Source organism: Hemitrygon akajei, chromosome 8, assembly GCF_048418815.1.
Source record: "Hemitrygon akajei chromosome 8, sHemAka1.3, whole genome shotgun sequence".
NCBI lineage: Eukaryota > Metazoa > Chordata > Chondrichthyes > Myliobatiformes > Dasyatidae > Hemitrygon > Hemitrygon akajei.
The window spans coordinates 144,572,976-144,590,784 of NC_133131.1; the positions used below are offsets into that span (position 1 = coordinate 144,572,976).

Sequence of the window (17,809 nt, forward strand, 5' to 3'; positions counted from 1 at the left end):
TAACTTAATATATTTATGATTATATTTTCATAATTCTATACATTACATTCCTTAAAGAAGTCTGTCGCATTCTATAAGCTACCTCTATGAAAATATTGCTTTGGACCCATGGGGACTATATGAATAAGCACATTATTGGATATTAATTCTTGAGGAAATCTGTAGCACTCTATTAGGTTACAAACTTTTGTAAACTTGATCATCACTGGATAAGGCAGCATGACTTACTGCATAGTGGCTAAATGGCACTTAATAAGAATATCATTTATAATTCAATTTACTAGAATAGCCATAACAAAATAAAACAAACTTTAATTTGATTTTTATAATGTACATGCATTAAGAAATGATACAATTTTACCATTTGTGGTTTGTTCCATCAGTTTTTGCTACCAATACCATAAAACTGTACCTTGCAAAAGACACACTGGACAGTAATCATGATATGTGTTACTATGTTCCTCTTAGAGCTGTGCACTGGCACAAGTTTATCATTGATAAACTGCTATCAAACAATGTAACAGACAAGCTTTTGTCAACTTTTAAAATGTTTTGAGGCATCCCAAAAATACATTGCATAATTAGTTAATGCAGATCAGGGATAACTCAGGTTTTACTCGAGCTAAATTAGTTGATGTCAAGTAAGGCAAACATTGGCATAAAATAATTGGTTTGCATTTGGGCACTGCAGCTGCTTTTACGTTCTTAGTTTAGCATCAGATGAACAGATAAATCAGCTCAACTTCTGATTAGCCTCAGACCAGCAAGCATTTAGCAGCAATATTTTTGGCCAGAACTGGCTCATTGTAAGGAGTTCAACAATACAATAAGTTGACTATCCTTGTTTTTTTTTTCTCTCAGCGATAGAGATAAGCCATTGTGATAAGGTACCAGAAGGGAAGGAAGGTGTACTGTTTGGGAGTGCAACACAAAGGATGCTGGGATGTTGACAAAAAGTATTTGAAAAAACATTTCTCTTCAAATAATGGAGATGCAATAAACTGCAGATTCTGGAACATGGAGCAAATACAACTTAAAAAAATTAGTGGCTTAGGCAGCACCTGTGGAATGAAATGGCAAGTGGACTTTCTAGATCAAGACCCTTCATCTTAACAAATATCAACTGCCCACTTTCCTCCACAGATGCTACATGACCTGCTGAGTTCCTCCAGTACCTCATCTTTGCCCTATCTTGAAGTTTGGATTCTAATGCTATATTAACTAATCCCTATAATGTTGGAGATTCAACAATGTCTTCATATTCATCATTTCCTGTATTAAAAATACAGATGTTAGTACCATCAGTAAAAACAAAACAACCATTAGAAAGGACTTTGTTCATATACTATACTTTTCACATAAGGATGTCTAAAATTGATTTAACACAAATAAAGTACTTAAAATGTGGTCACCGACACAAAATAACAAAGTATTACAGATGAATATGCAGGAACATTATAATCAAAGTAAAATTTCATTTTGCAAATATACATCACAAATATTGCAGTTCAGCTAACTGTAAAGTGGGATTCTTATCTGTACCAGGGAATTGAGATTGTCTTTCCTATGTATTTCTGGTAGTTGAGCATTGATTAATTCTTCCATTTAGTTGGCTAAGTATTGTTCAATTGATGTCAATAGCATTCCTATTGCACACAACCAGGCCTATTTGTCATGTGTAGGTGAACTGTCAGGATATTCAACTGCAGACTTCAAAGCCAATTGGATCATGATTATCCACTCTATCTTTTTTTCTAACGTGCATTTCCACAAGAAATGCTCAGAGAACCATATCCAGGACTTCTTCCTTTCAGATTGAAGGCAAACTTTTTGTTGCCTTCGACTGCTGCTTCTGAGCTCCACCAATGAAAACGATATCATGAACTCACCCAGAACTATTCTGAGCTTTTTTGTGCATGGCAATGGTTTCCCTCACAATGTCAATGACATTATTAAAGCAAAGGAACTTTTCACCTCAAATTCTAAGTTTATTCAGCCACAGTAATTTTTAAAACTACTTCAATTCTGAAACATTTCAACCCAATGCATAATTTGGCATTGGTTATTAAAATACCTCAGGAACATCCATGAATTCCCAGTCTGAACTTCATATGTTGTTGTTCTTCAGCAAGATGAAAAATAGATAGCTCAGATAGCAAAACAGCTACTTATTCCTAAATGCACAGAATACTGGTAGTATTATGAAATAAGACACCTTTCACTTGGGTGTAGATACCTCACACCCCCTGAATGCAAGAAAAATTGTTGCTCAAGGATGGAAGAATGAAATGTATTTCACACCTCCATTAAAAATATCCAGTCATCAAAACATGTAAGGAACTGAATTAACTGGAAATGCAAGTATGTAGCTGCATTAATTATAAACATCAGTCAATATATGTTGTCTATGAGTTTGCCATCTTTGAATGATGGTCCCAGCTTGCTGAGCTGAATCCACTTTGTCTCAATACAAAGGGATCCTTGTTTTGAAAAGTAGTAGATTCATATCACCAGGTCGGCAAATGGAAGCAAACCACTAAAAGATTTTGAATTACTGTAATACAATTGAAAAAAGAAATCCTTCCATTTACAGGTCTGAGGAATCATTTCATCATTAAAGTTGTATTAAAATATCCTGAGGATTTTGGTATTTTTAAATTAAGGTGGGTTTCCAATTCTTCACTGCCTACAAAGACATTCATCTAAGACATGAGGGGGTATGCCTTTGTTTAGTTTGAAAGCAAACAAAAAAAGCATCTGCTCGGTGATTGAAATCTACCAAATCCATAAAACTAAAGAAATAACAACCCATCTTGGAAATAAAAAGTTTATGTTATGTAATTTTTCCAATCTTCACAATGACTGGATAACATTAAACAAAAGTCCACAAATCAGACAATGACGTGCATGTCAAATGACAGCAACAAAAAATTTTGTTTTACAAAAACAGTGATCTGTACAAAAATATCATCCGGCTCTGCAGCCACGGAACTCTAATTCCTTTGAGGTTTTTTGAAGAAATTGTAATGCAATGGATCATTTTTAATTGGGAGCTTGATTAGGACCAGGAGTGGTGGTTGGGGAAGCAGGGATACCTGGCACTTGGAGCCTTGTGCATTCTTTGCATACAAGAAGACAATTCCTCACCTGAAGCTGGCAGGAATCATCACTGAGCAAACATGAAGCTGGGGGAAAGGAAAGGTCCTTGAATCTTCTGGAATGTCCCTGGTACAGAATTTGTCACTAGTTTTGAAGTTTGTTGAGAGGCATTAACGGAGGAAGTGAAGTTAATGGATTTCTTGCCTTGCTCCACTTCCAGGCTTCCAAGAGTGATTGTGCAGAGAAATTACATTTTGGAGTTTATTGTGACCTACTTTGACTATTGCAAAAGGGATATTGCAATATAGTCAAAACACTGGACACAAAGAAAAAAGTTTTAGAACATAATGTAGACTCCTGCCTTCTGGTGGTAGGCAACTCTTCTTTCTTTTTTTACTGATAATTTTATACTGGAACAAAGCCAACTGAAGGATACAGGTAAACAGAGCAGTAGAAGCCTGCACAGCACTGCCTTCCAGCATTTTAATACTTGAATGGGGAAGGAGGGTCGTGCTGCTAGGGGAAAATGGGACAGGACACTGAAAGTTAACCTTTTAACTCAATGGGCTTTTATTAGTATTACTATGCATACTTTGAAAAGCAAAATATTACATTCAGATTTTTAAAACTGTGATTGTAGTAAAAATATTTTACCAAAGGGCAAGAACAGCCAAAACTCAAACTGCAGTTTAACAGTTTTATTCCCCACTATTCCAGCTGCACTCGGCTACTGGTAATACAATGACACACCAAAGAGTTAAAAAATAAATAAGCTTTTAAAGATACCACTGGTAAGAATGGAGACAGCCAATCTTCTTAAAAAGCTGCAATTGTGAACACCATGAAGAGCTCAAAGTGTGCAAAAACTTCAAACTACTAGTTCATTAACAAACCAGCCATCTGATTTAATTCATCACTTAAGTTAACACTTTAAAATAATTTTATGCAAGTTCCTGACTTAAACATCTTGGGGTGCTAATAATAGATATCTATAATTTTGTCAGTTAGATTTACTGACAGATATTTTTCCCAAAAATAAGTCTGGTGTTGCTAAATACAAATCAGATCAGAAAAGCTGTGACAGGATCATTCTCGTGGGTAGTTTGTATAATGGTTGAACAACTGTGACCAAATGGGGATTACCAGTGAAAGACAGATTTCCATGTTAATTGCTTCTTAGAAGTCATACCTAGTGAAGCAAGACATTGGGCAGGGTGTGCGGTTGTTTACATGTATATTTTTTCTGGGGGATGAGAGCCTACCATGGTGGGTCAATAGCAGCAAAGGTCAACAGTTTTTCATTACTGCTCTGTGATGGAATTTGTTCTGTAAAAATCAATTTCCAAATAAATTTAAGTCAGATTTTCAAATGTCTTGGACTTTGACATCGTATCATGTTGGATAAAATTCAGGCAGAAAAAATGAAAATATTATTAAAGACATGACCTTTTTGACAGGTTCACAAAACATTCCCTCCCTCCACAAAAAAAAACACTGCAGCATCCAGGTTAAAGAATTAAGGCTTGGAGGATTTATGACAATCATCAATGCACACGAGAAACACTGAAAGAAATCAACCGGACAAAAATCCCTTTAATGGAAGTGCAAACCAGTTCAGACATTCCTCATGATGGTCCTGTAGTGACAGTTCAGGAAAATCTCAGTATTTATGAAGTACATAGATCTGCTCATCTGGGTGATATGCAGAGTACACTGGTGTAATGGTCTACTTCATTGAAACCTAGATAAATCCCAGGTAGAATACAGGCTTTATTTGTGAAGTAACAGTGCCATGTTTGCTATATGCAATATTGGATGCAAAATTTACAGTGTAAACACAATTATTTGCCATATTACAGTTTAATTTTAAATTATCTTTTAAAATATATCAACTGAACCGGTGAGATTAACATGGCACCCAGAATATTCCCACTTTACTCTAATGTTGTGATGACATGAGTTGGGAGATCTATCGGCATTGACACTTGCGATGTGGCACTGGTTAGATTGTAAACAGCAGAGAAAGGACTGCCAGGTGGTGGGTTGAAAAACCTGGTGGAGGCACAGCTCTGCTTCATTTCACAGGAACACATCAAACAGTGACACAGCAGGTCTTTGCACCATACTCAGACAAAGCCAAATGCCAACAGTTTGGATCAAGCTACATAACTGTACTCGTCTGCCGAGGCCTGGCTACGCTCAATATATTGTTTGTCAATGAGGACTTCAATGCATTTCTTGATCATGCTGATACTAGGATTGAATCTTGCTCTTGATTGGCTTATTACCTGTTGAAAAGTGAACACATATTAAGAAGTCTTTAAAACATAATTGAGAAATATAATCTCTGAGGGCAGTGGAAAGGAAAATGAAAACAAACTGAATTTGATTAATGCTGGAACAAAAAAAATCTTATACACTTAATTGTCCTTTCTGTTTTAAATATTAACTCACTGGCTGCATACATTCAACATCTTTTCAGGTGTACATTTCCTTCACATAACAGATGTATATATACCATTCCATTGCATACTATTGAAAGAACGACTACATTCTATGAAAAGCCTTCCGTGTATGCTTAAATCAGCCATGTTCTCAATGTGTGATTGAACAGGGTTCAGGAGTCGAGAGTCTACTTACGCTAATTCCAATTTTCTATGAATCCCCATGATAATTCGAACAGCTTTACAATGAATGAAGTACTTTTTAAGTGTAGGCATGGTTGTAATATTGCAAAACTTGGCAGGAGATAATGTGCACAAGCTCTCATACCAACATTGATATGATGCCCACAATCTGTTTTAGTGATGTTTTTCCAGGAATAAATATGGGCTGAGATACTGGAAACATGCCATTTTATTCACGATTATTACTAATTTGTGCCATTGACTTAATCAGTAGTTATGCTCACTCACAGGGATATCTCAGGGTTCAGCTTAACATCTCATCCAAAAGACAGCGCTATGTACAATTATGAACTATGTACAAGATGAACTATCCATCTAAATTTTGTTTTAAGTTTTTCTGGACTGAAATTTACAGGAACAACCAGTTTTTCAAGCGCTGAGTCAAGGTTGAATTCAATCATTTTTTAGATTGTGAAAGAGTCAGCCCACATTGGTGAGGCATTTCTTACTCCAAGTCCTTTCTAAGTTGGGCATAAAATGGAGTAAAACCCCTACATTTCCTTGCATGAGCATGATGGCACTTGAGTGAAGCACCTGTAATGACTTTTTTTAAAACATTGAAATGCAGTCTTCATTTCCCTTTGACTAGCTAAGTAAACACTTCCTTGGAATGACACTGACAGTGAAGATCACACTAAACAACTGCTATTTGCTGGAGCAAAGGAGGCTGAGTGGTAACCTGATTAGGGTACACAAGATTATAAGAGACATGGATTGGGTAGATTGTCAAGGTTGTTTTCCCATTTTTGGAGCATCCACAGGGTGGCATAGTTTTAAGGTAAGAAGCAGGATCTTTAAAGGGGATATTTTGGGAGCAAGGATTTTGCTTACCACTGGCAGAGAAAGTGATAAAACCAAATACATTTACTATATTTGACATTAACAGAGTACTAGTGAGGGTATTCTTTGGAGTTCAGAGAATAAGGGGTTATCTTATTGAAACATGAGATCACAGGGGAGCATCACAGGGTAAATAATGAGATACTTCCGTAAGTGGGAATGTCTCAATTGAGGAGACATGATTACATGAGAAGGGGACTGGCTATCATTTAAATCTGATGTCCACAGGATTCTGCATTTTCTGCCTGCACTTTCTCTGTAATTGTAACATTATATTCATCATTCTGCTCTTGCCTTTCCCTTGTGCTATCTCGATGTACTGATGAGATGCATGGACAGTATGCAAAAGAGCTTTTCATTGTACCTCATACACATGAACCAATATGCAAAAGAGCTTTTCATTGTACCTCATACACATGAACCAATTTACCAATTGCATTCTGAAGATGAAGGATGCTATAGCAATGGCAATATTTTTCTATTTTTGTCACCTGATCAACAAGTCCTTCTTGGGCTTATTTAGAAAATGCTGAATGAGCATATTATTCCTTTTATCAAACAATGAATTTTTTAAATAGCATTTCCAATTATACATTTGGAGTTACTTTGTTGCACACACAGACTAAGCAGGAATTTAGTTAAGGCTGTTCAAAGTAATCTTACTTGAACTTGCTTGTGTAGACTAAAGGAGACTTTCACTTTATCAACTATATTTAATTACAAGCCTTGGTCCTGAAATGAAAGGACTGCATTCTAGTCCATTGTAGTTGCTGCACGAAATGTACTTCAAATCACCAAAGAGCAAATATTTTTGATTAATCTAGACATGAAATACATAGGTGGGTTTTACTTACTCACTGGAAACCTACAAACAGTTAACCATTACCTCTTGAATAAGTGCATTGTGTCGGAGCACTTTACGTGCTTTCATGATGCGCACTATAGCAGCCTGCAGATACATTTTCCTGTCCTCATCGACCGCACTTCTAGTTTGTTCCATCTCCTTTAAGTAATGAAAAAATAAGAGAAACCCAATATAGCTGTTTCAACAGACTTCTGATGTGTGATTTATAATCTGTACAAAATTTAAACACAGGGATCCTAAATGTTCTGTATAGCTGTACTTAATGAATAATTAACTAAAAATTCAAAAACAAACCAGTATAAAGCTTAGTGCTGACAATCAACACTGGCGCACCTCAGGGGTGTGTGCTTAGCCCGCTGGTCTACTCTCTTTGCGCCCATGACTGTATGGCAAGACACAGCTCAAATACCACCTATAAATTTGCTGATGACACAACCATTGTTGGCAGAATCTCAGATGGTGACGAGAGGGTGTACAGGAGTGAGATATACCAGCAAGTTGAGTGATGCTGCAGCAACAACCTTACACTTAATGTCAGTAAGACCAAAGTACTGACTGTGGAGACCAGAAAGGGTAAGACAAGAAACACCAGTCCTCATAGAGGGATCAGAAGTGGAAAGAGTGAGCAGTTTCAAGTTCCTGGATGTCAATATCTCTGAGAACCTAACTTGAACCCAACATATCGATGCAACTATAAAGACAACAAGACAGCAGCTATATCTCATTTGGAGTGATTTGGTCTATCACCAAAAACATTTGCAAATTTCTACAGATGTACTGCGGAGACCATTCTAACCGGCTGCATCACTGTCTGATATTGGGGGCAGTGGGGGGGGGGACTATTGCACGGATCGAAGTAAGCTGCGGAGAGTTGTAAAATTAGTCAGCTCCATCATGGGTACAAGCCTTCAAAGTATTCAGGATGTCTTCAAGGAGTGGTGCCTCAAAAAGGTGGTCAGTAAGGACCCGCATCATATAGGACATGCCCTCTTCTCATTGCTACCATGAAAAAAGAGGTACAGAAGCCTGAAGGCACATACTCAACAATTCAGGAACAGCTTTTTCCCCTCTGCCATCCGATTTCTGAATGGACATTAAACCCATGAACACTACCTCACTACTTTTTATTTCTATTTTTTGCACTACTTATTTAACTATTTAATATATATACATTTATTGCAAATCAGTTTTTTCTTTATTATGTATTGCATTGTACTGCTGCAGATTTTCTCTTGTTTGTTAATCTCATCAGTTATTGTTTCAATTGTAGCAAATGAAGAAAAGATTCTCCTATCATTGTGGACTAGTCTCCACACACTGCTACTGGTTAACAGCTTTCATTCGCCATGTTCAAGAATCATCCTTCGTAACTTTTAGGATTCCTGTTCCAATTCATTTGGACAGTTTCATGTTCTCACTCCAGGAAATGATGTACGACAAGAACAGGCTACATTTGCAAACGATTGCAAAGTTGAGTTTCTCAAGTCACCCTTTATATCAGGGGTTCCCAACCTTTTTTATACCATATTTACCATTAACCAAGGGGTCTGTGGACCCCAGATTGGGAACCCCTGCTTTATATCTTTTCTTAAAAAGGAGAAACTATTACCTCTCAGAACTATCATATAATTTTGTTTGAAACATCATATCTATTCTATTTGTGACTCATTCAACTCAAAATGCAATCATCCACAATGATGACTCAATTAAAAATAGAACTGGACACCAAAAATTAAGTAAAGATTTAATTATAGTTCTTTGAAAACCAGCCACCTACAAGACATTAAGAGGCATATTGGATAAATGCACTGCTCCTTTAATTAGACATGCAAAAAGAGAACAAAGTATCATGAACCAAGTCATAGCAGCTTTCAACAGATATCACACTTCTCACCAGAACACCATTCCCCCTTAATCCATGAAACTGGCAATGCAGAAGATGATATTCAACAATTATTTTACAACTGGAGAGAAATATACAGCTGTGCTCTCCAGAAATTAGACTGGTTCCCTGTCTGAGATATATTGATGGACAAAAATTCAGAGCAGGCGTTACGATTTCAAAACTTGACACCTAAGTTGGAACTGTAGTCGACTATGAGGTTATTAACAGACTTCCTGAAGCAGCAGAGTGGGAAAATATAATGGAAGCTGTCAAAATGATAAACTTTGGCAAGAAGAATGAAGTAGTGCTTTCAAGTAAGAGTAGAAAACTGAAGGTAAAATACCCAAAATATGACAATGAAAGAACATATTCTTTGGCTTTATTGATAAAGAAATACGGTGCATAAAATAAAGAAGCTATGTGAAAACTTCTAAAACATTATTCAGTCTTAGGGACAGTACAAAAAACATTCTAAACATAAAGCAGAAGAACAATTACATCAAGAAAGTGAAGATTCAGAAATATAACACATGGAATCATAATAACAGTAAATGGACGAAGATCACAGACAATTATTATTTACATAATGAGTTGCTGCTAACTGGAATGATATGTTGGATATTGATTCAACAGTTTGGAAATGACACAACATTGGTGATAGTATTGATAGTGAGGAGGATAGTTGTAGTCTACAGGATGACACTGATCAATTGGTATGATGGTCAGAGTAATGACAAGTGGATTTAATACTGATGCATGTGAAGTGATTTATTATGAGTTGATAAATAGGCGTACTACATACACAGAGGTAGGACCCTAAGGATTATGAAAAAACTGAGGGATCCTGTTGTACAAATTCAAGGATTCCATAGGTAGAGAAATAACTGAAACAGACAAAAGGGATTCCTGTGCCCAATTATATAGGATAGAAAACACAAAAGCTGGGAGCTTACTGTAAAACTCTAGGGGAGAAAACACTGGGCAGCATACAGCTAGATTTCTGTGTGTCACTCTGGGATGAGATTAACGTGGACAGCGTGAAGTGAAGATTTACCAAGACACTGGTTGGAATGGAGTTTTTCCAGTTCTGAAGAAGAATGGATAGATAGTGTTTGTTTTCCCTTGGAGGAGAGCACATTGAAGAAAGAGCACTGTTGAAGTAGCTAACAGGAAAAATACTCAAAAAAACCCAAGAACTAGTGGGCATTGAATTAATTTAAGGGGATGGAGGGGATCTGAGGAATTTTTTTCACCCAGAGGATGGATGCAATGTCAAAGCCATTATGACCATGCCTTGCCTGAGAAATGGTGGAAGGAAACCTTCACACTTTAAGTATCCAGATAAGCAGTTGAATAACCAAGGCAGAGAGGCAATGGACTGAGTGCTGGCAAATAGGGATCAGTACTGATGGATACCTGATGGCCTACTTCGACATAGTGGCAGGAGGGCCTGTTGCTATGACAATTGAAGCTGAAAAATAATGCTTCCACTTTTATGATTAGTTTCAAGCATATAATAACTCTATGAAAGGTGCCCATTCAAGACAACAAAAATCTTACTTGGGGTGTATCTTTTTGCATGGAGGTTGTAATTTTAAACTTTGTCCTTTTACTGCTGAAAACCATGTTCAAAGAGAAAATTGAATCCAAGTCAATATCTTCCTGCAGAAAGAAAATACACTAACATGACTTTCTAAATTAAGAGGCTGCATGATTGCAAGTAAATTTTCCCCTGAGTAGCATTTTCTCAAGATATTTGTTGAGACAAAGAAACCTAAAGATTTACCTTTCTGTTTTGAACTTAATTGCAAATCTCTGCTTACCTTGTGGCTAATTTTGACTATGCTTCATTAAACTTTATTTACAGAGCCTATCACAGGTTACTGGCTTCCCTTCTCTATGTGTAAGTACTGTTTCGCTCAACATTCACTGTAATTTGAATGACAGCAATGCTAATCTGTCATGAAAGAATAACACTGAAGTCTTTGATAACATGGCCCAACATTCACAAGCTTGCTACTGCCAGCAGGGTCACAGAATAATAAGGGTACTGCATCTTAGATTACTTCCTTACACAACCTCAGGAATCTGGGAACACTCAAAGCACTCTTCTTACAACTCAACGGAATTCCAATCTCATACTTGAGATCTTCCTGACTTGTGTGTTCATCCATGAACTGGTACATTATACTTACTCCCTTTCCTGTTAAAACCTCATTCCAAATTGTCTCTGGAACTGAACAACTAAACTGAAAATGAATTAATTTATTCATTGATTAATTTAGGTTTGATCATTTCCCTCAAGCCTCCCATTTTGCACACACTTCGAAGTATTCTCATCATTTTAAATTAATGGGGAGGGGTGATTATACAATAATATGCCCCGAACAATACAAAAATAAGAGCATCATTCTGCATCAAGATTCTTAACCATATTACCAGTATTTCATCAACATACTTGCCTTGCTACAGTCATGGTTGATCATTTTTACGTCAAGCAATGATTTAATGGTTTTGCTAAGTTCTTTGTCATTCATCTGTGTGCTGTCTTGGAGCTCCTTGTAGCTGACGATTTCACTGTTGTTAAATGCTAGCAACACCGCCATTTGGTATGTAGTGACCATAGCCACATAAGGCTTTGATAAATAGTTCATTTTTACTTCTCCTTTTCCACCCAACGAAAAAAAAGGAAAGAAAAATGAAATGTGCAATTACTGTGTTCATATAACTGTTAAAATGCATTTCAATTTCATCCAATTACTTAAATTAAAAATACAAACCCACAAAATTACCAGCACAATTACACCAAATGGCATGAGTAGGAAGTAACTGATTAGTACTTTTTTTTTTACATAAGAGTATGTATGCAATGGGACAGAAAACTGAAGTCAGTCTGAATTTGATATTTACTGCATATTACTCTTTTTCCAAAGCTCTCTATTTTTTTCCTCTCCTAATTATCTCATAAGCTTCTTTTTGAAGCACTGTTCCACTATGTTCCTGAATAGCCAATTTCACATTTTACAAGATCACAGTGTTATCTACAAATGCGTGAGGCTATTTGCCAGTGCTGTTTTATACAGAGAAACATGTTTTTCAGTATTAAAAATGTATACAGCATCATAGCTGCTGCAACAGATTGCATGAGAAGTGGTCAGTGCCTGAAGGAGATACAACAGCAATAATAAAGCAGCATTCAGACAAGCATATGAACAGGCTGGAAATGGAGATTAGTTTGGTCTGGCATCATGACTTTGAAGGATACTGGGCAAATTGGTTAAAAACTTGGATTTCCATGACCAGTTTAGAAAATGATTACAAATACACCACCAACCTTAAATATGATATTAAGATAAACTTGTCAGTTTTGACAAGTAATAAGCCGGGATAAACCAAGGATAAAACACTTCTTTAGCAGGGTTTAAAATTAAAGAGAAAAAATATAGAGGATACTGTAAATGAACAAGTTTTGCCATCCAAAGGGTGGTGAATCCTTATAAGTTCACTATTCAAATGGGGCTCAGTTGCTAAATATATACAAAGCAGACAGATAAACATTTAGATATTGACAGAAGCAGTGCTCAGATAAATGGCAAAGAAGGTGCAAATGTTCAGATTTTGCTGCAATTTCTACTTTTCTTCTGCAAAAATTACACAATAATTTCATGGGAATAAAGTCTTTCCAAAGTTACACACTACACAAAATAATGCTGTAAATCTGAACTGTCTCTTTTTAAATTATATGTGTTATGTAATTGAATAGAAATAGTTTGGAGACACAAATGCATGTACTTAACTGAACTGACCAAGTTTTATTTCGGTCCTGAATTATGAAATTAGAATATAATTGACGAAGAGTAACCCAAATCTACCTAGGTCCCGATTTATTTTCCTTCTAGAAGTAGAAAAAGGAGGATTTTGAAGAGGTTGGAATGTCACACAAAATATTCTTACCTGTACAAAGGTAGTGCAGCCAGGTAAGCTTCCGTCCACTGAAGTGTTGATTGTAAAACAATTCAAACTGCAAGGGAAGAATTATACCAGAGCATTTCAAAACTTGACTCCAATGACCTTTTTCCAGTGATGATAAAGCTTGGAGATGACTACATAACTGCAGTAAAGAATTGCCAGGGAAATAAACCTCTGAGAGAGAATTATACCACAACTTGGATCAGACTTCACAAAATTAAGTTGTGTATAGTAATAAAGTTTGCTCTGGTCACTCTGGTGTTGCACAATTTTTTGAAATACAGTCAGCCCTCCTTATCTGCGGGTGATTGGTTCCAGGACTCCCTGCGGATACTAAACAACGCGGATGCTCAAGTCCCTTATTTAACTTGTCTCAGTGCAGTGGACTTTAGGACCCGGCAGAGCTCGGGACCTGCTGCCTGTGGCTGCTGCTGTTTCTGTTCCGTTGACGGAAACCGATCACGATTGAAAATAAAGTAAAAATAATAAAGCGATTGGAAAAACGCCATTGCTCATTGGATGCGTTAGGCTACGGTCGGTCAACGATCCGAACAATTTTAAAGGATAAAGTGAGAATGTGAAAGCCCCTGCCCCGATGAAAGCTACAATTATTACCAAGCAACGCAGTGGTTTAATTATTGAAATACATACGTTTCTTAAGTGTTTTATATGCATAGAAAGGTAAAATATATACCATATACTAAGACAAATGTTTGACTAACTGATGCTAAATAATACCGGATGTACTCGTTCCGACTAAGAGAATTTCCGTTTTGTTTTGATCCCGATCTGCGGTAACCTACACACATCCTCCCGTATACTTTAAATCATCTCTAGATTACTTATAATACCTAATACAATGTAAATGCTATGTAAATAGTTGTTATACTGTATTGTTTAGGGAATAATGACAAGAAAAAAAGTCTGTACATGCTCAAACAACAAGTGCTGGAGACAGAATTTCCAGGTTTTCCCAATCCGCGGATGGTTGAATCCGCGCATGCGGAATCTGCGAATAAGGAGGGCCGACTGTATAGCTCTATCTTCAGAAGTCTGAGTCCACTGTTACAGAGTAACTTACACTGAAATTAAGAAATCCTAATATGATCTACTCCTTCACGCAAAATGGAAAACGCCGTAAATATCTATTACAATAGATATCTATTAGCCACTTGCAACAGCACCATGCTCTGAAAATGCAAACATGAGGAAATCTGAAGATGCTGGTAATTCAAGCAACGCACACAAAATGCTGGTGGAACGCAGCAGGCCAGGCAGCATCTATAGGAAGAAGCACTGTTGACATTTCTGGCCGATACCCTTCGTCAGGACTAACTGAAACAAAAGATAGTAAGAGATTTGAAAGTAGGAGGGGGAGGAGGGAAATCCGAAATGATAGAAGACAGGAGGGGGAGGGATGAAGCCAAGAGCTCGAAAGTTGGTTGGCAAAAGGGATACACAGCTGGAGAAGGGAGAGGATCATGGGATGGGAGGCCAAGGGAGAAAGAAAGGGGAGGGGAGCACCAGAGGGAGATGGAGAACAGGCAAAGAGTGATGGGCAGAGAGAAAAAAAAAGGAGGGGGAAAATAAATAAATCTGGGATGGGGTAAGAAGGGGAGGGGGGCATTAACGGAAATTAGAGAAATCAATGTTCATGCCATCAGGTTGGAGCCTACCCAGATGGAATATAAGGTGTTGTTCCTCCAACCTGAGTGTGGCTTCATCTTGACAGTAGAGGAGGCCATGGATAGACATATCCATATAGGAATGGGACGTGGAATTAAAATGTGTGGCAACTGGGAGATCCTGCTTTCTCTGGTGGACAGAGCGTAGGTGTTCAGCAAAACGGTCTCCCAGTCTGCATCGGGTCTCACCAATATATAAAAGGCCACACCGGGAGCACTGGATGCAGTATATCACACCGGCCGTCTCACAGGTGAAGTGTTGCCTCACCTGGAAGGACTGTCTGTGGCCCCGAGCCTCCGGGTCCAACGTATAATTCTCCGTAACTTCCGCCACCTCCAACAGGATCCCACTACCAAGCATATCTTTCCCTCCCCCCCTCTGCGTGTTGCCCCCATCCATTCCCATCAATCTCCCTCTTGGCACTTTTCATTGTAAGTGGAACAAGTGCTACACCTGCCCTTACACTTCCTCCCTCACCAGCATTCAGGGCCCCAGACAGTCCTTCCAGGTGAGGTGACAATTCACCTGTGAGTCGGCTGGTGTAATATACTGCATTCAGTGCTCCTGGTACGGCCTTCTATATATTGGTGAGACTTGACACAGACTGGGAGACCGTTTCACTGAACACCTACACTCTGTCTGCCAGAGAAAGCAGGATCTCCCAGTGGCTACACATTTTAATTCCATGTTGCATTCCCATTCTGATATGTCTATCCAGGGCCTCCTCTACTGTCAAGATGAAGCCACACTCAGGTTGGAGGAACAACACCTTATATACCATCTGGGTAGCCTCCAACCTGATGGCATGAATATTGATTTCTCAAACTTCTGTTAATGTCCCTCCTCCCCTTCTTACCCCATCCCAGATTTATTTATTTATTCCCCCTTCCTTTTTTTTCCTCTCTCTGCCCATCACTCTTTGCCTGTTCTCCATCTCCCTCTGGTGCTCCCCTCCCCCTTTCTTTCTCCCGAGGCCTCCTGTCCCATGATCCTTTCTCTTCTCCAGCTGTGTATCCCTTTTGCCAACCAACTTTCGAGTTCTTGGCTTCATCCCTCCCCCTCCTGTCTTCTATCATTTCGGATTCCCCCCCGCCCCCCACTTTCAAATCTCTTACTATCTTTCCTTTCAGTTAGTCCTGACGAAGGGTCTTGGCCCAAAACATCGACACTGCTTCTTCCTATAGATGCTGCCTGGCCTGCTGCATTCCACCAGCATTTTGTGTGTGATGTTCTCAAAACATTTAAATTTCTAAGTATAAAGAGTGCAGATGGATAAGTAATCTTTATATGATATTGTTCCTGCTGCCATAACATACAATACTATTACTCTTGAAACATTTAATTCATCTTCTGCTTTAATTCTTCCCATTTGTAACAATTACTTTCTGTTCGTGTTTCTCATTGTTCTTCCATAGTTCATCTCTAGGATTTCCAGTAGTTGCGCTATGAACAATTTTAGAACTCTTTGTGATGCTCATTAGAAAAGTATAGTACTGTGCAAAAGTCTTTGGCACATATACGGCTAGGTTGCCAAAGACTTTTGCACAGTACTGTATTTGTCAACATGGAGCAGAGAGTGAGTTTGTAGATCTGGTGGAAGCAAAAGATTTTGGGAGTGGTGAGGATGAAGTACTGCAGGAGAGAGTGTGGGATAGATAGCAAAGAAGGAGTGCCAGGTGTGGGGTGTGATGTGGGTGCAAACACACCCAGCCCTGAGACACCAGGCAAGGTCATTTCCAAACAATTGGTTTACTGATCATTACAGAATGTCTCTCTGGTGCTTCCTGTTTCCTGCCCTCTCCCTTCCCCCTTTCCCAACTATGATTCCCCTCCCCCTGCCCCCTTTTCCACTCTCAGTCTACAACTGAAACCCATATCAGAATCAGGTTTATCATCATTCACGCCATGAAATTTAGTTTTGCGACAGCAGACAGTGCAATACATAAAATTACTACAGTACTATACAAAAATCTTGGGATAGATAGATATATCTAAGACTTTTGCACAGTACTGCAGTATGAAAAGAGACAATATAAACTGAAAGGTACCTTTCTCAGAGAGGGGTAGGAGGCGGTTGGGGGAGGTAGTAAAGGAACAGCGAAATCTGTGTGAAGACAGCAGGACAAGTTTATGAAGCTGTGAAAAAGGTATATATAGTCTCTGATTTATATTAGCATAACCCACAAAAGGAGGAAGTTACACTAAGCATTAATTTGTTAAACAGAAGTCCGACCTCAGCAGTAGTATGATGCCAGATCTCTAGAAGGTACATCACAGGCATAGAAAAGACACAGAAGCACAAATCAAAGGTGAAGGATGCCACTTATGATTGAAGTTTAGGGAAACTGGGATTGTTGTTCTTCGAGAAAAAGTTAAGGGGGAAAATCATGAAGGGTTTTAATATATTGACAAGAAGAGAAAGAATTGGAAAATTAATATTCACCAGTAAGTCACTGACCAGGGTCTCTCCTGATTTGTTCTGTGTCTAATTCAGACATGGACAAAATCACTGAACTTGAACTTGTGACCCATATGCCAGGCTATGTTAGTACTCCATGTAAAATCTTATAACTGCCATTCATTCATGAATGCCTTGGGAGGTCGGGGTGATGGGGATAGGAGGGAGATGTTGTTAGCAGTCATCAAAAATCATAACTAAACCACCCAAATAAGAGAAGCAGAGTATGTGGGCTTCAATAAGCGACTTACTTCCAAACATCTTCCTAAAACCAGCATGAAACACAAGGCAAACCAGGAGATGACAAGAATGTAATAGTT

The 17,809-nt window shown here is 38.2% G+C and overlaps 1 protein-coding gene across 1 annotated transcript in view; it reads right to left on the reverse strand.

Moving 5' to 3' along the window:
• Nucleotides 1–292: 292 nt before the first annotated feature.
• cul2 (cullin 2) overlaps nt 293–17,809 on the reverse strand; it is a 63,437-nt gene continuing 45,920 nt past the window's right edge. The window contains exons 17-21 of the mRNA XM_073054822.1: nt 13,331–13,397; nt 11,839–12,041; nt 10,937–11,038; nt 7,513–7,629; nt 293–5,387 (exon numbers count right to left, since the gene is read on the reverse strand). Of these exons, the coding sequence (XP_072910923.1) occupies nt 5,256–5,387; nt 7,513–7,629; nt 10,937–11,038; nt 11,839–12,041; nt 13,331–13,397 (621 nt within the window). The 3' untranslated portion in view covers nt 293–5,255. The remainder of the gene's footprint in view (nt 5,388–7,512; nt 7,630–10,936; nt 11,039–11,838; nt 12,042–13,330; nt 13,398–17,809) is intronic.